Raw genomic sequence first — 26075 nt, 5'->3', positions numbered from 1 at the left:
AATAAACCCTCTCTTGCAGCAGAAGCTTCACTTCCAGCCCCTTTGAAAGAGACTACAGCAATGCAGTGTAGGGTGTGTGTGTAAGTGTGTGTGTACGCGTGGTATGTTGGAGTAAGGAAACATTGTGTACCTGTACTTTTCACTGAATCTTTGAACACTATGCATCTTTGAAGGTACTCTAGTAAACCCCCAAAAAAGATTATTATATATTTCTTTTTTACATTTACAGATTTTCTCAGGCAGATCCAAGCAGGTGTACAAAAAATAAAGACTGTTATTTTTGGTCCACATATTGGATTCTGGCACAGCTTCTATGCCAAATACCCTTCCTGACAAAACCTTCCTATTTTATCCTGGCCTGGGGCAAGCATTGAGAGTTAAACCCTCAGTTTACCACAGTCTAGGAGGAATGGCCAGCTCTTTTCACTTCACTGCTATTTGAATACTGTATACAGTTGTGTACGGGACAGAGATCTTGAAGAAATCTTGAGTACAGTAATCCGGATAGAATCAGGGTGGCTAATGTTGCCACCTCACTTCAGGGTCCCCAGCTGAGTTATTGTCTATGTGCAGTTCTGTCTGGGTTCTCATCCTCGCTCCTATCTCCCAAAACTTGCCATTGGTTTGACTGACTTGGTTCCCTGGCCTGGAACCGAACCCGAACCATGATGACGACAATGCACCAACCTACCGCTCGTCCACCGAAGGACTGTGATATTCATTAATATTTTTAAATAAACAGACCAAAAAAAAAAAAAAAAGCTGCATGTCATTTTTGAGACATGTACATACATTGTGTATACAGTATATAAGAACAGTTATGCACCCTGTACAGGACACCAGTGTATCACAGGGAATCACACAGTTCACACACTGACACCATGGAGTTGTTTAGTGACACCAGTTCTCCCACTTCCATGGTTTTTGGGTGTAGCCACTCAGAAACCCACACAGACAGGTAGAACAAATGATGCATCCCATAATGTCAAAATATGGTGAGCTGGATAGAGAAGATAGGCATTAATCCAGATACGAAGGAGTGAATAAATTCCAGGTAGGGGATGACATGCCATATTCATCATCCGTTATCTAAGAGTGGTAACACTTCCTATTTTGGCACACAGGAGACATTGGTTGAAAGGACCGTCTATAGTTTATAGATTGTCTGCTGTAGTTATAGTTACAGTATTAATATATGTGCACAATTGGGAAGCTCATTGTGGCTGAATTGACATAAATAAAAGCTTTTGTTTTGAAGGTGAAAAGAAAAAGGATGGTAGTTTTTTTTAACAAGAGAATTAAACAAAAATGGCCTATTGAACCTACTTGTTTGTACGTACTGTATAAGGTGGTGGGGCTACCAATTTGGCCACCTCAGATACTGTATAAACTATATACTAATATACACACTGAGCTATGATATATGCAACATAGGAATATTCTAAGCATGAAAACCTTTTCTACATAATCGCCATTTTGTTCTGTGCAAATGTTCCAGCTTCCAGAAAACTTCTTAATTAATACTGTGTTTTTTTTATTTGTGCACCTCTTACCGTGTACAGCTCGTTGAGGACCTTCATCAAATCCTCCTGCAGCTGAAGTCCCACCTCTTTACTCTATGTGGACAGAAAAGATGAGACACATTAGAAGACAGTCTCCAAGAAAATCCATACTCTATCTTTAAGAGGCAGATCCAACATAGCCCAAGCCTGCCATTTATCACAGGAGGGGGTGAAACCACCAGGAAACTGATGCACTGCTCATGTCATGCTTACCAGGATTGATGGGAACGCTTCCGTCCAGCAGTAACAGAGCTCTGCACTGTCTAACCCTTTAAAACCGGTCTAAACCCACCACAGATATATCATAATATAAGAGCAGCGTACAGGGGTGTAGTTTTATCAATTCATTAAACTTCCGACATGTTCGTGCGTTTGGCTTCATAAGCCGTTAAAATGATACTACAAGCTATACATAATCGATGGATTTAATTCAAGAACACTCCAGAACAATGAACCTTTTGGGGTTGTAGATTGGAACTTTCTTTTCAAAACGTTTGGCAGGCGACGTGTGAAACGGTGGTTTGAAAACCTGGGACGGCTTTTTGTTTATCACCATGTGAAGTCGACATTCTACAGAGAACACGCCCAAAGCTCTTTAAGCCGACTGGCGAGAAGAATGTAAACTGGAACCGACCGTACCTACAGATCATCATTATTCAAGCCTCTCCACTTGTGCAAACATCTGAAAAGAAATAAAAGCAAGAAGGAGCCAGCCAAGTGGGACATTTTGCACTGTGCTAGTTGGCTCGCTCTACATTAGGAAAATTAGCAGAACGCTTTATTTAAGAAACCATTTTCAGACAGCCGAGGATAATCTCTATGACCGAGGCGTCAACGTTGCAAACAATGTGTCAAAGGTTTAAAAGTTCTGTCTAGCCACATCACATCCTGCATCCATTCCTTCTTTACTGGAAACTGATCCAACCATTGCTTTCTGTACCCAAATGTAGGAAGGAGTCAAAAATCATAACTGCTAGGTCTACACCGAAGATAGCATCCAGCTAAAAGAGGTTGAATGAAAGATAAAAACCTACTACAATAACAGTCACATAATACACCATTTTCAGCTTTGGAAACTGGCAGGGGAGAGTAAATCTGCAGTTTAACCCTTTGAAGTTCGAGATGAATAGCTGACTGCGGGATTCTGTCCATAGGGTAGCATTAATAATGGAGCTCTGATGGCCTTTATTCAGAGTGAGAGCTGTGGCTGATGGGTCAAAATACACAATCACATAACCATTCAGATCTGTGCAGAAGAGTAGCATGGTGTCATCTCTCTCTCTCTCTCTCTCTCTCTCTCTCTCTCCCTCTCTCTCACTGGACGCCAAGATGACTGATGTTCAAAGCTCTGAAATGTCACCTGGTTCTATGGTTCAGTGCCTCACAAAAGACAATGATGTGTCTACCATGATAAAGCTTGGGCTTTAGTTTGATGCACATCAATGGAGTATGAAGAACAATACTAGCTACATAATAGAATTAGGGATCACCAGTAAGAAATTATAATAAGTCATGAAATATCTATATTATTATTTAGATCACACCATCGATGTATTCTCCAATCTGATTGGTCAGATGGTGTGTCTTATTTACTAATAACAGTAGTTATGACAGTAATTCAAGGCACAGGTTTATATACATTAATCTGCCCGATCTAATAGATTAAGGTTTATAATATTATACAATATTATTTCACAGGGGTTTGTATTGCTGCAATACTGTCATCAAAGATATGGGTGTGTTTCTGAACAACACGTTTTCTGTGAATGTAAACCCACATCTGGCTGAGGAATGAGAGATGACAGATGATGACCAGAACAATGAAGAATTGAAGATAGAGAGCTAAAGGCGTAAAAGCAGCTTCACTCCATCGTCGTGTCGATACACACTGCTTCAGTTACTCGGGTTCTCGTTTACTGATTCTGATGACAGACAGAGAGGAGGTGGAGGTAGTAGTAGGGTAAGATTGCATGCAGTGGAGTGAAAGTTTATAATTAGAATAAAGAAATAAATAATCTGACTCACTATAGCTGAGGGAGATTTTACAGCTGAAAGCAATGGTGGCGGAGAGAGATAGATACAGAAAAGGAAAGGAAAGGAGAGGGAGAGAGATAGAATGAGAGAGAGAGTGTGAGTAATGGGTGTTGGTTTACCTGCAGTGTGTTTATGTAAAAAGACTACGAAACTTAGCTAACGGCTAAAACTAAATAAACAACAGCTGAATGTGAGCTTTTGTGACATTTTTTTCCCTTTGCTTTTCCCCCCTATATACTATAGCTAGCGAGTGGGTGTTCTAAACCATAGCTCGAAACAAAATCCATCGAGATGAATCTAAACTCCAAATCAAAAGATTTCAGCCAGACATTCCAGGATTTTTTTCCCCCTCCTTCTCCCTCCTGCTCAAAACTGCCTTTCTGAGGTCAAACGTGCTGCTATTGGGAACTGGAACGTGTGCCAATCTGAAAACTGTTCAAGATGGAGAAACTAAAGAGCTCGGCGTGCAGTTTAAAGCCGGCCTGCTGTAGTGGATTTTAGGACAGCTCTCCCATTACCCTCGTGAACAAATAAAAAATAAATAAAAATCCAGGAGATATTCCATAAAAAATATAAAAAAGCATAAAAAATAAAGTTTCCTCAAGTGACATTATTATACTCTGCACCTCACCCCATGACATCATCAAGAAAAAAAAAAAAAAAAAAAAACAAAGAGTAAGAAAAGGCCAGGAGCTTGTTCTTGCACAAGACAGATAGTGGTGTGATCATGGGCTAAAAATACCCAGACATCTGAATTGAGTAAAAACTGAAGATGAATGAGGTCAGAACTGGATTCCACCACCTTTCTGTCATATCGAGTGCTGTGCTCTAGTTGTGGTGTGGAAGGCATCATTCCATCCAGCCAGTGACCATCACTAGAAACATCTGGGAAGTCCTTCAGAAGTTTTTCCTCAGCATTCTAAAGAGGAACATGTCATAGCAGACTGGCAGAAATCCAGGATGTCTTCCATTGAAAATTTTCTGGCATTAAAATAATCACTACAAATGATATCAGAGAGTTTTATTGGTTCTGAAGTCTGCTTTATATATATCCAAGGATTTTTTTATGATTTAAATCACTGATTATGTACTCAGTATTTGAGTCAAAGCACTAATTGTAATTATATGGCATGAATCAGACAAAATAAGCATATTATTACAGATTAGCAGCAAACCTTTGCGCAAAGCTAGATAGATAGCTTACTTGGGTTAATGACAAACAGTTCTGACTGTCACAATATTGTTTAAAGATTTACATTATAAATGTTACTTTATAAATGTTATTTTTTTGACACACACGTCAAAAAAATAGGAGGTGGTCTGTCAAGTTCTTCAAGACTAACACCATAAATCAGCTCATGCAAGAAAGCAGAGATGCTTGTGCCTGTTGAACACTGACCTACAGCCCTGAAAGTCTGCTTGCACTCATCAAAGGAAAATCTGACTGCTTTGCTGTGCATGTCTGACAGAAGACTGGCTTCTGTTAGCGTGAATCCATTGGCGCCCTGCAGCAGGCTGAAACTGGGTTCCTGCTGAGCGCTATTGTTAACGCACAGCAGTGTTCAGTGGCCAGAACCACACAGCACTCACACCCACCAGCTTTTTCCTAATCCTTCCCCACTGATCTCAACCTGCCCCTCTCCTTCTGAAACAACAGATGCATGCGTCACTCAATCAACCGAAGCACAGAACCTACACCGTGTCCTCAGAAGGATGTCGCCTCGCCTGCTTCATCACCCTGCACAGACTTTTACCCAGTCTACTATGCCGTTTCTGCAGGAAAGTGCTTTAGAAAGTCAGCAGTTGAAATAACCGCTCTCTGATAATTAGGGCCTTGAGGTCAGCCAATTCTCCTAAGTGTTTTTTATCAACTGAACCAAATTGGACAGCTGCAGTTTTATTTACGCAGCCAAGCTACTGATGCAGAAGCTCATAATAAATGTGAGTGTAACACTAGATTGGATTTCTGATGGGCAGACTCTAAGCAGCGCTGAAATCAAATTCCACTTTGCCTGCAATATGGATTGAACTAGCTGTCAAGTAGACCATCACAACATATCGGAATAACAGAAAATATAGCACAGACATCCTGTATAGTGGTGTATATATAGAATTCCTGATCTATAAAGATAGAAAAAAAAATCAGTGCTGTATCTCCACTAATGCATCACTCAAAAGCTTTTTCAGTGTGGTTGAATAAAGTGGGTTCACATCTTGACTCCATTACAGTCTGGGTGCTCGAATTACTGGTAAATAACGGAAACCACTAACCTGAAACTCTAAACAAGTCTGTATTGAAATATTTGTCTTCTGGTGCTGGTTGGTGCTGTATTTTTTTTATATGAGAATCAGAGATTATGTGCTATACTTCCAGTACTTTGAATGAAAACAATGCCAGCGTTGGTACAATGGCATTTATTAAAACAAAAAAAATTTTAACTTTTAGTATTTAAATCCATAAGATATAAAAAGCAGAAGCGACAGAGGCAATCAACCGTAGACTTAACGGTAAAGATTGCAGTGCAACAACATAAAGCACTTGTGCTAGAGTAGTTACGCCGAAATTAGCAAGTATAATAGTATAGATGACGTATCATTAGCTAGCATGTTGATGCTTTTTGAATGTAAGGATGATGTGGTGATATACATGGACAGGACTAAAGTCTCGATATATCTCTCCTTTTTACCATCAAGCAGGGCGAATGCTTACTGGCACCACTAACAGCAGTTAGCCGAAAACTGCAATGTGGAAAACCGAGAACCAAATTAAAAGCAGACCACGTCATAGCAAATTAAACTTAGAATTTCTTATCAAATAAATCTTTATTCCACAGCCACACAGAAGAATGTTCCTGACAGCAGACGATGACCGGTTTGCTGTCGGTTTGAGGGACATTGCACAGAACTCTCTAAGGATGGCTGACAGGCTCATTTCATCCCATCTGACAGGTGGGGAAGTAGCTTGTGTGTGCTAACAGAGCTACAACCTATAATGCAGATATCAGCAAGAACCAGGAATGGCGAGTCTCCGGAGACGTACTAGCCAGGAGCATTCAATTAAAGAGCCATCGTTTTTTGAAGGACTGCGCTCTGGAGGAAAGAAGGGAAAGAGTGTTGGAGCAATGAAAGGAATAGTGATGAGATGAGACAGTGGAAACAGAAAAGAGGGAGAAATAGAAAGAGGTGCTGATTGGGGCACCTGGGGACTCCCCAAGGCACAAGAAGACAAAAACAAAAAGTGGAGCACTTCCACCTGTCCTGCTTTCCTTAGACAACGAGGCTACCACAGGAACTGTGAACACAATGAAAACGGAGGCCTTAAAATAGAAATAATCTACAAAACAGCACATCTAGCTCTCGAGCCTCTGGAGTAGAACTTGATGACCAGAAGCACTTGCTCTTCCCACGCCTGCTTTTAAAGAGGAGGCCAGATTTGGGCTTGGAATTTTCGGTTCCATGACCCGAATTAGCCTTGCTCTTATGTGGACATGCAATGGTATGATGAAAGCAGTAGCTGGGGCTTTGCAGATGACTGAAAAGATTGCATCGGGCTCTCTTGAACAAGTACAGAAGGTAAGCGATCAACAACATAGTTCAATAAAGATTTCTTCTACATCTATGCAACAATAAGATTATCTCAAGAAAAAAAGTCTAGATGCCACGAGCATCCAACTAATTACATAAAGCAGACGTCTCATACTAGCATGTAGACATTCATGCTTAATTCCACTTGACTATGAAATCGCCTACTGGAAATTAGACTAATGTCATTTCATATAGAATAATGTGGGAGCTGATGTTAGTAACAAGCAAGCCAATAAACACTGGTGTAATAAGTAATCTTTAACATTTATGATACCTTTACCACAGCAATATTCTAAAATCAGGGCCTGTATTTGCTTGACAAACATGAACACAGCAGAGTACCGGCACGGTCAATAAACAGGAGGATGGAAATGATTGGGGGGGATTCTATGCACTGACCACTAGAGGGGATAGATAGTATGAATGCTGGGCAGCTCAGATGTGACACTACAGAGCAAATCTCCTTTGAGCTGAGCTGAGTGAGTGAGTGAGTGAAAGAAAGAAAGAAAGAAAAGAAAGAAATTAGGAAATAAACCTTCTTAAAGAGGCGTCCAGAATCCTCGCTGATCTGGGCAAAGCGTGGTATGATGTTATTGAGGTAGAGATCGCTGAGGGTGGCATGGTCACGACTCTCACGCTTCACCTGAGTCAGCAGCAGGTTCCAGCAGTTCACCGGAGACAACACATTCTGCTCCTTCCTGAAAACATAAACAACAAGACACAAAGGTAAGTAATGGACCATCACAAAACTCTTTTTTTCATTTGGTTTAAGCATTTGTCTGTACACCAAAATAATTGCTACTCTGGAAGTACCAATCATGTCAACGGGTCTTCACTGGTCCATAAAGAGAAAGGTGAAGAGAAAAGTGTTTTCAGAACACACTTGATGAGCAATTTCTGGATAATTTGTTTAATTGTCCTGACTTGCATACTTGGACCACTGCCCTGCACACCTAACTGTATACATGTTTATAGACACATTAAAATGACAAAAAAAAAACAAAAAAAAAACAACAACAACAAAAGAAAACAAACATGTCACCACAAGTCGACACACACAACACTCAACAAGGACATCAACAGCCTGTGCTGGACTGCAGTCGTCCTAGATTGGAGCGGCTCAAATGGCATAAAGCCCCATACCAAATGTAGGTTACTGCATTATTTTAAGAACAGAACCAGAAGTTTTGCAGGATCAGGATTCAGAAGCAAACAGGAAAGCTATGTCAATTTCATTTCATTATTCAGTGCAAACCAGTTCAGTGCAAAACCCCATGCGACACAACATTCATTTACACCTAGAGGCAATTTAAAAAATCAGAAACTAGAGAACCCAGAGAAACATGGAAGAACATGCAGAACTTTATAAAGAACAAACAGTCACCTGAGGTATTTGCTTCTCATTGTACTAGTGCTGTAATTGTGTACATGTGCTACAAACACGGATACACAATTAAACAAATGACAGTCCCTCGTCCCCATTTTAGAAAGATAGATTTCAACCAATATCTCACGACACAAAGTTCTCTAGAAGCACCTTTTTTACAGTAGGTTTACACTGTTCAGCACCCTGGCTCTGAAATGGCGTGTAACGGCGAGGGACCGTGGAACATTCTGTTAATATCTTACAGCAGGTATGTTTACAAAGCTCAAGTTCATACATGGCCTCAGTCGCTGCTGTTAATTCCACCATGCAGAACCTGAAAGAGCCAAAAGGTCTACAAACATCATTGGTCCAAACAAGCATCTCTGAGCTTTTAATGCAGTGCTAAACAAGCAAGGTGATTTAACTTTTGAATAAAAGCTGGAAAAGAGCTTTTTTTCCCCACATTCTTCATCCTTCCTCTGCCCACTTGTCTCACAGCTCTGAAGAAATAGGAACATCAGAGTTATGAGAATTATGACTCAGACCTCTGAGTAGAGGCTTTGGTACAGAGGATTAAGAGGACATGAATAAATCTCATCTGAAGCATTTGTGGTTTTGTTTTTTTTAAGCTTCCCAGAACCAGTGACATGTCACATGGCCCAGAGTGCAAAAATGACAAAACGAAGTCTCCTAAACTTTTCCAACAGGCTGATGATTGAGCCCGATTAGACACTGATCTTTGCATCCGATGCTAAACCTCACGTGTAACTTCAAATTTTGCACATTCTACACAGATCAAGTCTGGCAAGATCGCATGTTCGATCAACCCAACAGCACCTTTTGAGGAGCAGGAGGAAAGCGGAGAACCTGAAGGAAACCCACACAGATGGAAAATCCAAGCTCTGGATCGAATCAGTGTTACCTGCTGTGCTTGGAAAAACCCTTATGTTAACTCTAATCAGGGACATAAAAATAAAGCTGGATTACTATCAGACGGAATTTTTATTTTCAACTTAAATGATACCAAACACAGTATTTCAATATCTGCTGCTTATTTCTAGAAGCATAAATCTGTATGTTACTGAAAAAAACACTCTTCCTATATGCTTTTGAAATGATAATGTCCTGGAGAAATATTCAGGATGTGCTAAACTATAGGCATAATATAATATTAGCACGTTATCAGGACTTCAAGTCTGTATGGTGTGCAATATTGTGTGTTTAAAAAAAATATTTGAACTGGATTTATAAAAGAAATAAATAATAAAAAAAAAAAATTGTACACAAATTTCTGGGGGAAAAAACGCCACAAAATGTTCTGTGTTTCTATGAATATGTGAGTATGGTGAAAAAAGATTAAATGCTAAAATAAATAAATGAATGAATGAATGAATAAATAAATGTAAAGAACATAGTACAGATTTGAAATCTATATAAGGCATTTTGTGTAGATTTCATTATACACTTTTATTTATAAAAAAAAAAAAAAAAATTATTTCATAGATCACATAGATTATCACATAGATTATTTCAACATTGCTTGGAAATTCCACCATTTCCACTTTCTGATCTGTTTGTACAGTTTAGTTCAACAAGCTCTTTCTTAAGACTTTCTTTTTCTTTATGTTGCTCTTGAAGATCCACTTCAGTCCAAATTACGTAAACACACCCACACACCAGTGTAAAAATCCATCCTGTCTGGATATGCATGGCAGAAACAGTACCACAGAGCTCTTTGTAGGGCACGGCTGCAGCGACATGAGGAATGAGATGCAGAAAGACACTTGTCCGAGCATGCACTCTAGCTGTGCGGCTCACACGGAACGGGTGTTGCACAATACGAGGAAATCGAACATACGAGTAAGAACTAAAGAAGAGTTGTAAAGATGTTCTATAGCACAGAAACCCACGGTGGATATCGAACAAAGAAATGCTCAGACGCAGCACTCTCACAACTATGGACATCCTCGACAGCTCAAGAAGGCAGATCTTTATGAGATTACACCGCTTCATGACAAGTAGCTCGGGATCATTTGGAGAAGGCCACCAAAAAAAAAAAAAAAACCTCAAAATCACATGAATGGAGGAGTCACCCAATTAACAGCAGGGTCATGGGAGACAGAACGTGTCTTTCAGCAAAGATCACAAAGCGGGCGGGGGTTCCCATGGCAACATACACCCGAGTCATGACACGTTGGCATGACAGGACTTTTGGCTCAATGGATAAGCAGAGCGAAGGAATCCCAAATGCTCAGATAACTGTCAGGAAGCAAATTCCTGATGCATAGCCAGACGGAATGTACAAGAGTTATGAAGAGAAATGAATGTGGCGTACAGTGACAGAGACGTCAACAGAGCTGGTCATTGAGTCTCTCATTGATCAAATTTTCTGTCCTTTGTGCTGTACCCACATTATACAAATCAACACACTCTCGGCTCACTTAGCTACAGACACTCCTTACTGGTATCGGCCAACTATGTACTGGAATGCTGGCTGATCCACTTAACCAGCTTTAACCTAATTTATTATATTTTTTATTAAAAAATTTCAGAAGCGTATTCCAAAGGTTAGAGTTAGGGTTATAGATGGAACAACTGATTTGCATTTGTCAACGCCCACAAAACTCCATAAAAGGCAACGGTTTTTGTGACGAGTAAACAGCAAATAAACAAACAAACAAACAAACAAATAAATCTTCCCTTGAGGTAAAAGTGGAAGTTGTTTTGACTCATGTCTGAACTAATAGAAACACAAGAAAATAAAGATGAATCAAGCATACCACAGAGAAAGTTCAGTGTCTTTGGCAACACCCGAATGACTGGTCGCACAATCTCTTAATTTACACCGTACACATTCTGGCTAGCTTAATGTTTTATTTAAAAATATTTCTATAGTTAAAACCCACTGATATGGAATGCCTTGGTTTCATAAATGTGTGTATGTAACTAAAATACACAAACTTTACAGTTTCATCTGTACATAAAAGTGCAGCAACTCATTGCAAATGATAAGATCCGGAGTGGATCTGTCTAAATTCACAATATGAATCTTGGTATGTGGAAACTTCATGCCCAGTGCCAAGTGGAGGATACAAACCTTTGTCTGGATCAAAATGACTTGTAGATATGTTTAAGAAACTTTTTTTATTTCACTTTCAACACAAAGAGCTTCTCATTTATTATTTTGGTCCTTCAACAGTCCTTTCTTTGTCTTTTATTGCATCTGTATTCTTAACATATTTAGAACTTTGTCTATATATTTATTGTAGCTTCTTCATCCAAATGAATTTAATGCAAAGACGCTGTTAAAAAAAAACGACTCGGTGTTTTACTTTAATTCCTTTTGTACCAATGCAAATCGTTCATTAAAAGACATGCCATAAGTATTAGGCAACGTCTGCAAAACTATTTAGTTCCTGTTAACGCTCACGTTATAACAGCCGTGAATAGTCGTTCTCGATCGTGTTACAGAGAAACCAAGTGCAAAGCCTCCAGTCCTTAAGAATCATCTGCTTCAGAAATGTTTAAAGCTCTGGCCTTTACTAAGAACTGTCACTGGAGACTCCTTCATAAAATGCTAAATAAGCTTCTAAATGAACGCCAAAACCATATAAACAATTCCACACGTTTTCTACAAGAGTTTGTGTGGAACATTTTCCATACAGGTCTCTGTGTAAGCTGTTATAATGGAAATGTATTAGAGCAATCACATTAATGAAAATGCTGTCGGAGCTGATGGAGTTCAACTCTGACCAATCAGAAGAAAGGATTTAACAGCACTGCATTATAAGGCCAAAATATCATATCATACATGATATATGAATTTTTCAAACCTACAAAAAACTTTGGTTTAGAGGACATCTTTATTTTACTTTAAAAAAAAAGAAAACACGACACAAAGTTGATCCTAACACTAAAGATTACACGCTTTGGAAAAAAAAATGTCAGATGAAAAGTCAAGAGAAAATGTCAAGAGTAGGTTTTAAATCATGGCAGCCCACAGAATTTCCTAAAACATAAAATATAGCATGTAACTCTTCTCCTGAAAGTCCCTTGTTTGTTATATACATGATAAGTGGTGGCGTGAATTCGACACTCTGGTGAGAATGGACTTTATGAGGCCCTGGGTTCCAGCTGGGCATGTCGCCGACTAGTCATCAGTCATACACGTCAGAAGAGATAGGAAATGAAACTCCAGCTACCCTTTTACACACACAGCCAGGAAACCAGACACGCAAACACAAAAGGTCTCTTCGATTTAAAATGTGTAATGACAAGTGGAGAAATACTGCAAAAAATTTGTGCTGGAAAAACAAGTGCATGTCCATGGTGGCTGAGGAGAATGTTTATTGACAATTTTATGTTTTATGACAATTTCACTGATACACAGCCTTGAATAAAAACAAAACAAAACAAAAACCAGGCTTACATCGGATGTAGCAGAAAGAGTAAAGTGGTGTTACGAGCCACTATTGTGAAACATTTTAGTATAGTAGTACTGCTAATGTCTTCCTCTAACTGTGAGCCAGGAAACACATGAAATCACGTAGCGCAGGGAATCTCAAAAATGTCCATAAACAGGGGCGAGATGAGCAAAAACCTGCGAAAATCAGGGCTGAGAATATCAATAAACCTCAGAAGCAGGAGTGGGAATATCAATAACATCAATAAGCAGGGCTAGGAATGTTGAAAACCTCAAGGAGCAGGGATGGGAAAATCCAAAAGTTGGCCAGAACTATCCATATCAAATGTTCCCTAGATCTACACTCCCTTTTTCACTGAACTGGTTTATATAGCAAATTCCACGATTTAAAAAAATGAATTAAACTAGATTTGTAAAGTTCGTTGCAACAAACTTTGATGTTGGGTTTGATGAGGCAAGTATTCGCAAAGGCCGGTGCTTTTTGGAGGCAAGCAGACATAATAACTTGTGAAATCTAGTGGAGCGCTAGGGTGCCAAAACATTTGGAGGCAAGTGGAGACGAGCATGTGACATCATCCGAAAACCTGTGACGCAATTCCCCTCCTTGGGCTCAGAGTTTTGATATGCCACATGTCCATGTTGTGCTAATGTTTTTGTTTTCACGTGACATCACGTGACATCAGAATACCAGTTCCCCTTATTGTGCTGAGTGTTTCGATATGTCACATGTCCATGTTGTAAAAGTTTTTTTAATTTTGCATATTTTGGGGGCGGGACAACTGAAAGGCCAGTCAGTACACCAATGTAAAACCCTAAAGGAACTGGCCGAGTTTGGTGTAGATTGTTCAAACCCTTGCCGAGCTATAAATCTCCAAAGTTTATAATGGGAGTCTATGGGGGAAAAGGCCACTTTGAGACCCGGTACTGGATGTACCGGTACTTGGATTGCTTAGAAAAGTAACAGCAGCAAACTTCAGACCAGGGTTTACAACATATCCGAATTTGGTGCATGTGGCTCGAAAGCCCTAGGAGGAGTTACTCTTAACAAGAGTTAATAACAAGAGGCATGTATTATAGGTTTCATAATAATAATAACCATCATTTCTATCCAGCTACAGATACAACATTGTTTGTGTAAACACTAGGCTAGTCGTGTTTGGTGTAAATATGTCAGATTGCTAACACTATTTATTATAATGTCCAGTTATTGATTTCTAAACATCATGTGGTTGAATAATCGACTATGAAGAATATTTCTCCGTGTGATAAATTCTGTTGCATTTAAAGCTCAAATTACTCAACATGCTGCATTAACATTTACTGTGCTAGCAGCTAACATTCACCCAACACTAACACCAAAAATCACACAGGTTATCTTCATATCACAAGGTCACTCTAAGCACTGGAAAAGTTTAACATCAGCCCTGCAGCGATGACTAGGATCGTTAAACAGAGCTGATGACCATGTGACACACATCACTCCTCATTTGACGAGTGCCTAAGAAGCTCTTCCTCTTCGTGCTAGTTTCACAAAGCCGATCACATTCACTGAAATAGAGCCTTCGCTCTCCCGCCTTCCTCTTTCTTAACTGTCTTTCTGTCCCTAAAGGCATCTGTAGGGTGTAATTAAGATGTACATGGAGGAATTGACTGGAGGAGAAATGGGGTAACTTTCAAATTTTCTTCAGATTTTACATATTCATACAAAAAGATCTTAGCAAACCGCTGTTAAAACTTTAGAATGTTGGCTGTTAAATCAGGAAGCAAGACACAAGCAGATTTCAAGGTTTGTGTGGCACTATTAGCTCCCCCTTTGTAATTTCCCTTTTGACAAGAAAAGGTTTTGAGTTGCAGCTACCCATAGAGGCAGAGCTGCTCAACAAATGTTGTGCTAACAATTACACACAATGGCTAAGAAAATGATGACTTATGTGTCTTCATTGTCTAACGGGAATCTTTTCTTAAACTAACGTCGGGTTGTTTGGGATGAATTTGGACTGGAAATTTGGTAAATCTTTAGCAAACCTGCATAATTACAGTGTAAAAACTCTTCTGTCCGTGCCTTGCCACAGCTCAGTCACTTTATAACGTGCTACATTAACTCTTTTTTTTTTTTACCAGAGACCAAAAAAAAACAGTATTTGTGCCTGTTTTGATGTATGTCATGTTCACCATTGAATTCCTTTGTCGTTTCACACTCCACAGTGGTGCTTAATGGCTCATATGAAAGTGCTCAGGACTTTGTAAGAATTTGTAGTTTTTCATAAGTATTGTAAGAGAGCCTGGTAAATGAGAAGCTGTTGCATGTCTTAATACCCAAATTGTCATCAATCCTCTACCACCTCTCCGACCAACACACACACATACACTTGGTAGACATTCTTCACACAGTGCAGTTAAGCCTTGTTCTGCCCAGCTGCACCGAGTGCAGGCCGACCGTTCGGCCCTTCAGCACATGCCAGAGATCTCTGGAGAATCATCACCCTCTACCCAGAATCCTTCCTGCAAGGGGGCCTAAGGCCTCCTGACTGACAGCAAGCCTGGAAAATGCCTCACATTCCTTCATGGCACCATGCTCTTAGCAGATGCTGCTTTCACTGTGAACGCCGGCAGATGTTGGAGCTGGATTCCTGCGGTTCTGTATGTGTGAGGAGAAAGGGGTTCGAGGGATATGGCAAGAACACAGCAGAAATTCACACTTAATGTGGGTCAGAGGGATCAGCGTGCCCTTGGCAAAGAGCCTTTGTGGAGTTTCCATGAAGACCGGGGAAAAATAAAAGAAGAATACGAGAGAGAAAAAGGAGAATTCGACTAACCATTTTGTTAAAAAGTGAAAGGGATGAGAGAAGGGAAATTCCATGAACTGAAGTAAAGTGGAGTAGCAATGGGGAACTTCTGATATACGCAGATTATCATCATCATATAAAATTTGACAATATTTCAAAAAATGTGCCGCAACTTGTTATATTGTTGGCTATTCGTACATTTCAAACATCAAACGTTGAAGGTCCACATAAGGGTCTTTACATGTGCAATTTTGCAGGAATTTTACGACAGAGATGCGATTTGTTCGAGTCCCCGACTGAACCAAAAGCAGCCTTTTTTTGACCGTTTTTCACTGGGCAGGTGAAGAAAAGCTTGTTAAGCACTACAGAGCCAGAGTCTACAGACACAAACACAAAACAGACAACAGCATATGGTGAAAAGGAGGAGCAGGGGCTAAGAAAGAAAGAAGTGAAATACCGAAAACACAGAAAAGAGAACAGAAAGTATGATCCATTTAATATCATCATCTGTCTGTAATTGCCAGAGGCAAAACTGTCAGGAGCTGGAATGCCCCCTTTGCTAAAACAAAAAGAGCCAGGTCTGTGGTTAAAATCCAGTCACACCTACTTACAGGAAAAGCAGCGTGTAACAAGTAAAGGCATCTGTTATGAATGTAAAAAGACAAAAACAACAAAAAAAGGAGGTGTACTCCTGTTCATTACTCCCACATCCTTTTCTTTTACTCAAAAATAGACCTTTCATAAAAGGGTGGAAAAGCTCTCACTTGCAAAAGACAGATGACTGTGGGTTCTTTTGTAATTTCTTGCCAACAAGATCAACTTGCTTGAAGCGTTTTGGGCTGTACAGTGTATTGATTTTCAGGTTTTTACTGCAACAATGGTCTTTTCAACATTGATCAGACATTGCCAGATCTCAAAAACCAAGGTCAGTGAGTGAAAATGTAGCTAGCACTGGCAGGACTGACTTATCGTTAGACGTAGTCAGCCAAAGTACTCTGCTTATGTCGTTTCTAGAAGGATCTTGTCCCTGTGCAGAAAATCCGTTTCATAAAAGCATGGTTGTATTGGAAGAACTTGAGTGTCCTGCAGAGCCTTGACCTCAGCCCCAATGAACACCTTGGGATGAACAGGAGCACAAACTACCTCTAAGCCCAACTCATACTCTTGCAGCTGAATAAGCACAAATCCACACAGACATACTCCCAAATCTAGCGGAAAGCCTTCCCTGAAGAGTGAAGCTTCATATAATGGCAAAGGGAGAATAAATCTGGGATGGGATGTTCAACAAGAACATATGGGTGTGACTGGTCAGGTGTCTACAAACTCTTAGACTCATCTATTTATTTCTGAGTAATAAGTAGAGTTACTCAGGTTTGAAGGAGATGTAAAGGAGACAGCACTTTGGAAGCAGATCTCTCTAAATGGGTTCTTACTTGAACTGGTGGTCCTTGGTGCTACGCGTCTTGGTCAGGAACCTCTCAGCCAGCTTCTCCAGATTACGCGAGTAGTCCATTTCGATCTCGGCCTTCTTGCGGAAGAAGTCCTGCAGGTCCTGAAGGAGCTGCACCCGGAGCTCGCACTGTTGGTCCAAACATTTGAGCTGTTCTATCAGCTGAGCCCGGATCTCTGCCAAAGATGGAAAAAGAGTTTGACACTTAATTCCTTCGTGGCATTTCTTCAAGTTGTGACATGTCATGCACCGGGATTTAACGTATTATCATAATCAAGCTGCAATTCAACAGCAGCCCCGGCAGCTACACAGAGTTAACATTCAGGTTATAACAACATTCAGATGGAACTAAATGACTTTAAGTCATTTCTTCATCAACATTTCATCACTTAACCCGCCGTGGAATGTTGGCTGTTAAACACAAAAAAGATTGTAAATTATATGTTTCCAGTAAAGTTGCAACCGTAACCATACAAGTGTTTAATCATGAGCAGTGTACAGGTGGATGATCTGTTGTTTATTTATTAACAAACACAAGTTTCAGTTTCATACATAATAATAACTAACCTCAAACTCGCTGTGTTGTCTAAGCAGCTATAGTCTTTATTATCGCCCAATAACGTCATCACTCTGGCGCTAAAACCATATCAAAGAGAACATGCAGGATGCCATGCTAAAGAAACTATTAAACCCAACACACTATAGACTCTAATATCTAAAAACAAGAAAAACCTCGGACAGATTTATTGTTTAACTGTTTATAAGAAGTATCTACGATACAGATGCTGTCCAATTTGCTTCTGTAAATACAGTAACCGTATAAGAACAAGAGCATATATGTAAACATGGCAGCCAGAGCTACGGATCCGTGATTGATCTGCGCTGCTATAGAAAATCCTTTAACCGCACTTTCGGCCCAATGAGAATCGTGCAGTCAACATGACTATGTTGTAGAACAAGTATAGACAAAGTATATCCCAACTTATGACCATTTAATTCACACCCACTTCTTTTCTCTCTCTAGCGTGCTCTCGTACCCATAGAACACTGAACCATGGCCTCAAATTAATTTACTCCACTTACAAACTGCCGGACATTTAAACGCTGAATTATGCAGTTTTCATAAACTCCCGAGAGCTTGGAAGACGGCTCAAGTTGCTGTATGACTAAAACACCCATAACACCGCTATTAGGAAAGGAAACTATGTTGTAATCTGATGACACTATTAAAAACTACCAGTGGAGACACTGTAAATGTTGCCGAAATCACACACACTAACTCACAATTAACAATTAACACAATTAAGGAAATTCAGGGGGAAAAAAAAACAAAAAAAAAAAACATGACGTGAATCGGGATATATTTCTAATGAATGTGCTCCATTGAAAAATACTAATAAAATAATGCGAGTAATAGAATGTCAAATTCGAAGAGAGAGGTTTAAGAAATGAAGACATGACTTCCATACAAACGCATTTAAACACACACTTGACAGTCAAGACAGACTTATTCAATAATCTGGGTTTACCTTTGCATTTTTTGCTATAGAGAAACTTGATGACTTTGGTATCCATCATCACGCTGTCCCATGCCACAGTAGAGCGGAGTGTGCGAGTCAAGCGAAAGCACAGATAGCTGTTCAGTCACTATTGTTATTTAAGCTGAGTGTGGCATTTCCACTATGTCACCAAAGAGAAGTGGGATTTTCACTGTCTCTGACCTCTCTCTCTCTCTCTGTGTGTGCGTGTCTGTCTGTTTCTCTCTATGTGTCTGTCTGTCTGTCTGTCTCGCTCTATGTTAGGTCATTATCAAGGAAATGATGCAGGTGATCGGTTTAAAACGAATCCACTTTTCCCCCATCGTCTCTTGTTAAAAGGATGTAGTAATGACGTACTTGTAATGAACTTGTTCTTTTTTTCTATTTGTGTTATTTATTTGGTTGTTGGGGAAATTCATAAGCACAAGTAAAATCACTAACAGTTTTTACAGCTCGGCGTTTAAAGACGGTGCCACAGGAAATGCTTTCGGAACGGATTTGAGCAGTACGGTTAGTGTTGACTCAGTCAAAGGGTCTATAGACCACAATTTGACAGGTTTATTTTATTTTTTTTATCAGCATTAAGTGGCTTGAGATTAAGAACGTCTGTCGAAAATGTTGCTGATTAAAGTTAGATAGGGAGAGTAACATTGGCATGAAGTTAAAGAGGTTGAGCCTCATCAGTTGAAATCTTTTGAAAAGTTTCTGGCCTAAATTCAGACCCAAATGTTTTAGAGATTGATTTAAAGATCAAATCCAGCTAAAAGGAACCCAGTGTTTTCCCTACTGGCTATGGTACTATGGTGACATTCTTCAAGTAATGATATTAAAGGGTCGGCACACGAAAGAAAAACAGGCCGTAGTTTCTCGGTTACAGTGAGATAATGACTAGGCTGGCCTGCTGGCTTGCATGCTTTGTCAACACCTGTCACATATAATTTGCCGCTTGCTGTATAATTTACTCAACCAGGAAATGAGTCAATGTCTCCTCATAATGCCCGAAGATGCTCACAAGGTCTTTCTGAAACATCCTACATTTTCTAGAAATGACACACAAACTCACCAGGCTGACACGCCAGCTTTATATGCCGTAACAAATCAAGCAGCCGGCATGTCACAGTTGGATTCTGACTACTTGTTGGATTTGCTTTCATTAAAGAAGACAGTTTTTGTAGAAGGATGAGGAGGAAAAGTCTTAGTTAGCGTTAAATATAGGAGGCAAATTAATTTAACCTCAGGTCTGTTATGATCTCTGGTCTGGTTTAGTGACCACAAATCAGTAGGTGTCTAGAACTGGGACATGTGAAACCATAAGGTATTGTTGAGTACCTATATCTAATTTTGCCATCATGCCTAATGTAGTTGAGTTGTGGCGAAATCATCCTAAAGGACAACTAAAATCAGTACTAAAATCATGTGCTCAGCAGTTAGAGCCTGAACTCCACTAATACCTTGTATATAGTCTGATACAGTCTCACCACAGTCACAGGGGAGATGTGCTCAGATTTTCCACAGATATCAAAGTCTCATAAAAAAAGGCAAAAGCACTGCTGTCATGAAACCCATGTGGCCATGCAATCATTCTCAAGCCAATTTTAAAACTCTCCAACAGAGAAGTTGGGTTTGGGTTAAAACACTGTTCTAAATCCCTGAAAAACTAAAAATATCATAAATGGAAAACTTCTCTGTCGGTCACCGTGGGAGGAACTTAAAACCAAAGGCATGGTTACGCTAAAAGGCACTGCAGAAACTATTTCTGTGCAGCTATTAAATTATGCATTAAAAGGATTTGGGAGGAAAGAAACGTAATTCTCTCTTTTTTTTTGTCTTGCTATTTTATTGCAGTTTGACAATGCAGTTTTTACTTCCTTTAATCGCTTATTTACAGCAGCTATTCACAGCAACTTCTTCACCAGCCTCTCTTTCTTTCTCTGCCTTGATATAAAATGGTACACAGAGATTGGGAAGAGCCAACGCGTTCGTTCTGAAGACTCCTGTCCTGTACCGAATGCTGACGTCTGAGACCCCTTCTATGAATGAATGGTTTTCTTAATAAATGTGAAAAATCTCTCTTTATTTCTTTGTATTATACAACACATGAAAAACAAAACTCATAAACATGTGAAGTGAAATACTTCCTTTCTCTAAATGACCTCCTCCCATTATTCTAAATAGTACATTTTTAGTGATGTTTTAATTTGGCAAATATACCATAATGGGAGAACTAAGGACAGTCATCTAGTACTGATGAATACATTATTCTCCATCGTTGCAAGATGGAAACAAGAAGATGAAGCAAAATCCGAATTACAGTTTTTTCTCATTCGTATATAAGAAAGCAGATGTTTTCCGGTTTTAATCAGACTGATCCTGACCTAACCAATCACGACGCCATTCCCCGAGGATTCCCATAAACATTGCCTTCACATTATGGATTTGTCTGTCTGAACTGTCTGTAAGTGAAGACCCATGACCTTAAGTATGCTTTCACAGCAAAATCACCTTCTCCCACTTCCCCTGGATCTGTCAATGCTGATCAGGCCTTTCAGACTCCAGCTCCATGGATGTCCAGCTGCAGGTTTATGGATTACAGGTTTATGGAATAAAGAAGATCTTAAAGTTGTTTTCCCAGAAAGACTGATTACCAGACCTTATCCCCAACCAAAAATATTCAGAATCTTTGCTGCTGTCATATGAATCTTGCATTCGATGTTGCAAAATGTCAGAAAGACAACCGACTTCCTGTAATTTATAGCAGCTATAAACAGCCATTCTTTCACATGCTTCTTCCTCTCTCTTGGTTTTATTAAGACTAAATTGCTAACTCGTCTGTTTTAAAGACTCAGTGTCATCCCCTTCATAAAAGGCTATATAGGTTTCTATATAAAGAAAGCTTTACCAGATCAAGCACTGATACATTTGCCTACATTACTTTAGTGTCATAGCCTAACCTGTGTTCTGTTTACAGAACCTTTGTTCTAGGTTCAAAAACTTTGGTTGCACTGTTTGGTTAAAAACTATATTTACATACTATTCAAGTACTAAGTTCAAATTGCTGCATTTGTTTTTGTTTCAAAAACTTTGGTGCCATGTACTGCCCATGTACTATGTTCAGTACTATGTTTTGTACCACATACTGCCCATGTACTATGTTCAGTACTATGTTTTGTACCACATACTGCCCGTGTACTAATGTTTTGTACCACATACCGCCCATGTACTATGTTTTGTACCACATACTGCCCATGTACTATGTTTTGTACCACATACTGTCCATGTACTATGTTTTGTACCACATACTGCCCATGTACTATGTTTTGTACCACATACTGTCCATGTACTATGTTTTGTACCACATACTGCCCATGTACTATGGTCAGTACTATGTTTTGTACCACATACTGTCCATGTACTATGTTTTGTACCACATACTGCCCATGTACTATGTTCAGTAATATGTTTTGTACCACATATAGCCCATGTACTATGTTTTGTACCACATACTGCCCATGTACTATGTTCAGTACTATGTTTTGTACCACATACTGCCCATGTACTATGTTCAGTAATATGTTTAATATGTAACATGTACTATGTTTTGTACCACATACTGCCCATGTACTAATGTTTTGTACCACATACTGCCCATGTACTATGTTTTGTACCACATACTGCCCATGTACTATGTTTTGTACCACATACTGCCCCATGTACTATGTTCAGTACTATGTTTTGTACCACATACTGCCCATGTACTAATGTTCTGTACCACATACTGCCCATGTACTATGTTTTGTACCACATACTGCCCATGTACTATGTTTTGTACCACATACTGCCCCATGTACTATGTTTTGTACCACATACTGCCCATGTACTATGTTTTGTACCACATACTGCCCATGTACTATGTTCAGTACTATGTTTTGTACCACATACTGCCCATGTACTAATGTTTTGTACCACATACTGCCCATGTACTATGTTTTGTACCACATACTGCCCATGTACTATGTTTTGTACCACATACTGCCCATGTACTATGTTTTGTACCACATACTGCCCATGTACTATGTTTTGTACCACATACTGCCCATGTACTATGTTTTGTACCACATACTGCCCATGTACTATGTTTTGTACCACATACTGCCCATGTACTATGTTCAGTACTATGTTTTGTACCACATACTGTCCATGTACTATGTTTTGTACCACATACTGCCCATGTACTATGTTCAGTACTATGTTTTGTACCACATACTGTCCATGTACTATGTTTTGTACCACATACTGCCCATGTACTATGGTCAGCACTATGTTTTGTACCACATACTGCCCATGTACTATGTTCAGTACTATGTTTTGTACCACATACTGCCCATGTACTATGTTCCTACATATACCACCCACATTCTATGTTCAAAAACATTAGTGTCCATATGCTGTCCATGTACAAAATTCCTCCTCTGGACCTAAAAGAGATTGTGGGACTACAGAGATATAAATAAACCCTCTTCTCTTTTAGAGAGAAAATATCACATTCAGCAACATTATCAACACGTCATTTATACTACGTATCTATAGCACAGAAGTGCTCTCGAAATCAGCCTACCATGCCGCAACCTGAAGATGTTTTCTTTTCTGAGCCACTAAGCCCCACCCTCATCTCCCCAACTGTCATTCCACTAGTTTCATCACCGGTTGTCCTAGAAGACTGCGCCCAAAATCTGTCATGTTACATTATGTTCCCCAGGCTCAGGGTTTCAATCTCTGGGCAAGGAGCCATGCAAAGACGTAGAAGAACGCAAGAGACTGTGATGAGAAGAATCTCCAATTGTTCTAGATTAAGAAAAATTTGGTGCAATAGGCTTAAAGAGTAGCAGGGAAATGGCGAGTGTTGCAGCAGGTAACACTGATACTCTACAGTTACAGGGATCCCTGCTTCAATCCTGAGTTCAGGTTAATAACTGTCAGGTGTTTCACATGTCCTCCCTAGGTCTCAGACCTTCCAAAAGCCTCCTAGTAGGTGAATTGGCTATGCTAGGTGTGAATGTGTAAGTGTGTGGTCCTCACAATGAACTGGGGACCCAACTAGGATTTTGTATTCCAGCCTTGCTCCTAGTGTTCCTGGGATAGCTTCCAGAGCCATTATGATCCTGATAAGTGAATGAATGCCTGGTGAGTGGTTATCTGTGGCATTTTCACCAGAATGGCCTAATAGACCAAAACCAAGCAAATTAAAGATCTCATAAAGCCTGCTTTTATACTTGATATAAAATCACAGCTGAACCAGATCAGATCCTACAAACTGCCACACACAATCAGCACCTATGCAGTGAAGGCACTATTCTATGAATCCAGCAAAAATGTTCGGCACTGCCATGTTTGTTCACCATTCTGAGGGTTCTGTCTCCGTCCCACAGATACAGATACGGAAGAAAGGGATCTTAAAAACTGATCTTTTTTTTTTTTTAGATGGTGAATAGAAAAGTTTAATGGAGCTTGAAAAGTTAGGTTGCAGCTCTAGAGAGTGGGTTTGGCTGGAAACATCAGGGAACATTGTAAATGAGCGATGTTAGGGAATATTATAAAAATATATATTCCATGATTTAGAGCCAGGAATCTGCTGCAAATTTTAGCAGGATCTCAAAAGACAGCCGTGATGAATCTGCACATCAGTGATTCTCTTTGAATTTTGACAAATTAAGATAATTTCTGGGTTGACAGGACAATCACAGCTATTTATTCAGCAGTGTTAACCCATATACATCATGATGAAATCAGGGCACAATATCAGGATACACACATATAACATGCCCGGAGAGACGAGTTTATACTTCAGCGGCACCAATGGATAATGAGTCAGAACACAGCTGTGCATGTGCATACACACACATGCATAGATACATACATGTGTGGAGTCACAGAACACTCAGCATTGTGCAACTCTGAGCCACTTTTGTGCCATGAACTTTTACAGTCCACATTACAAAGGCCATAATGACAATAATGAAACAGGACGCCTAAAAGGGGGCAGTTGTCTTTCCGGAGAGGGGGCTGGTGCATGTTTGCGTCACTGGAGCAGCTCAGAGGAAGCCTTCATTCATCTTGACAAAGAGGAAGTGGAGGACATTGAGAAGAGGGAGGAAGTGTGCTTGCTTTGCTTGGGAAACAAAGAGATAGGGTTCAAAATGCAAGAGTCTGAGAAGGGGAACTAAGTGGAGTAACGGACAGGTCCGGTTTATACGACGAGTCTGTGCATTTTACCTCTTCTCAGAGTAACGGTATTAATCTATGATCAGCTTCTGTGATGTGTATAGCTAAAGAAACAATTTCATCAACTCTACTTTTTCACCCCAATTTTGTGTTGCAATGCAATGCCTAATTGGTTTATAATTTAGTGACACTGTGACTCAGCATTTTTCATTATGGTATCGGCATGGTTGCATCTACAACATTCAATTTAAAGCCTAAAACATAAGAGTGGTATTGGATCAAGCTCAAATAATCTGGGGTCAATACTGAGAGGTTAACAAAACATGGTAAGGGACAGAAAAAAAAAAATTTCACCTGTTTCTGACGTAAGCAGAATATAATTTTTTTTTTAATCACAGATCCATCATAAGAGGATCTTTATTGTATATTCAGACACAGACAGCACATTGGCATTTAGTCTGTTACAAAATAGTCAGCCAAGATTTTAATGGGATCATCTCCTACAGTGTGACGAGTAATAATCTTAAAAGAACATTGTCGCAGCACGGCGTAAAACCCGCTTTACGCTGAGAAATGTTCATTTTGGTCCGATGGCTGCATTTAGGCCTGCGTGACTGCCATGTCTCGTACTATTGCATCACCTCGGGGCCCTTAGGCCATCCTTTTAATAAAAATAAATAAATAAAAAATAAAAAATATCGGTAGGTAGGTCTAAATTTTTTTCAATTTAAAAAAAAAAGTTAAATTTTGGTGATGGCGATTACGTAGGTATGAATTTAAACAGATTAGCATATCGTGACGTCACTGACTGGGTCTTCAACCTGTGCCTTCAGGTGCATCATTGAAAACCTCATTTTGATGCTGGACACAGTTTTTCCAGAACTTCGTGCCAAGTTAAAGCAGTGTCGAGCTGTTTTAATGAATTTTTTAGATGTATTATGGCGCCCGAACTCGTATGACTTTGAACAGTGACCGCGAACATTTTGTTTACTGCAGCCACAGCCATCATTACCAAACGCGAACCGTTGACTCTGACAGTGAATGAGAGCATGAGACGAAGCGGACGCACAGGCCAGAGTGTGACATCCGGTAACCAATAGTGTTAATATAGA

The 26075-nt window shown here is 39.7% G+C and overlaps 1 protein-coding gene across 4 annotated transcripts in view; it reads right to left on the bottom strand.

Annotated features, from left to right (window-relative positions):
• srgap2 (SLIT-ROBO Rho GTPase activating protein 2) overlaps window positions 1-26075 on the bottom strand; it is a 91752-nt gene that overhangs the window by 29578 nt on the left and 36099 nt on the right. For 3 of the 4 annotated variants that reach the window (XM_027144343.2, XM_027144346.2, XM_027144344.2), the window contains exons 3-5: window positions 17190-17382; window positions 7717-7879; window positions 1554-1616 (exon numbers count right to left, since the gene is read on the bottom strand). In XM_027144343.2, coding sequence (XP_027000144.2) covers window positions 1554-1616; window positions 7717-7879; window positions 17190-17382 — 419 coding nt within the window. Of the gene's footprint in view, window positions 1-1553; window positions 1617-7716; window positions 7880-17189; window positions 17383-18735; window positions 21312-26075 lie in introns of those variants that run through there. The other variant, XM_027144345.2, reaches the window with a different exon arrangement.

The sequence above is a fragment of the Tachysurus fulvidraco genome, chromosome 2, assembly GCF_022655615.1.
Source record: "Tachysurus fulvidraco isolate hzauxx_2018 chromosome 2, HZAU_PFXX_2.0, whole genome shotgun sequence".
Classification (NCBI taxonomy): Eukaryota; Metazoa; Chordata; class Actinopteri; order Siluriformes; family Bagridae; genus Tachysurus; species Tachysurus fulvidraco.
Note: the sequence above shows the minus strand (reverse complement) of the source record. Positions and strands in the feature narration are given on the sequence as shown.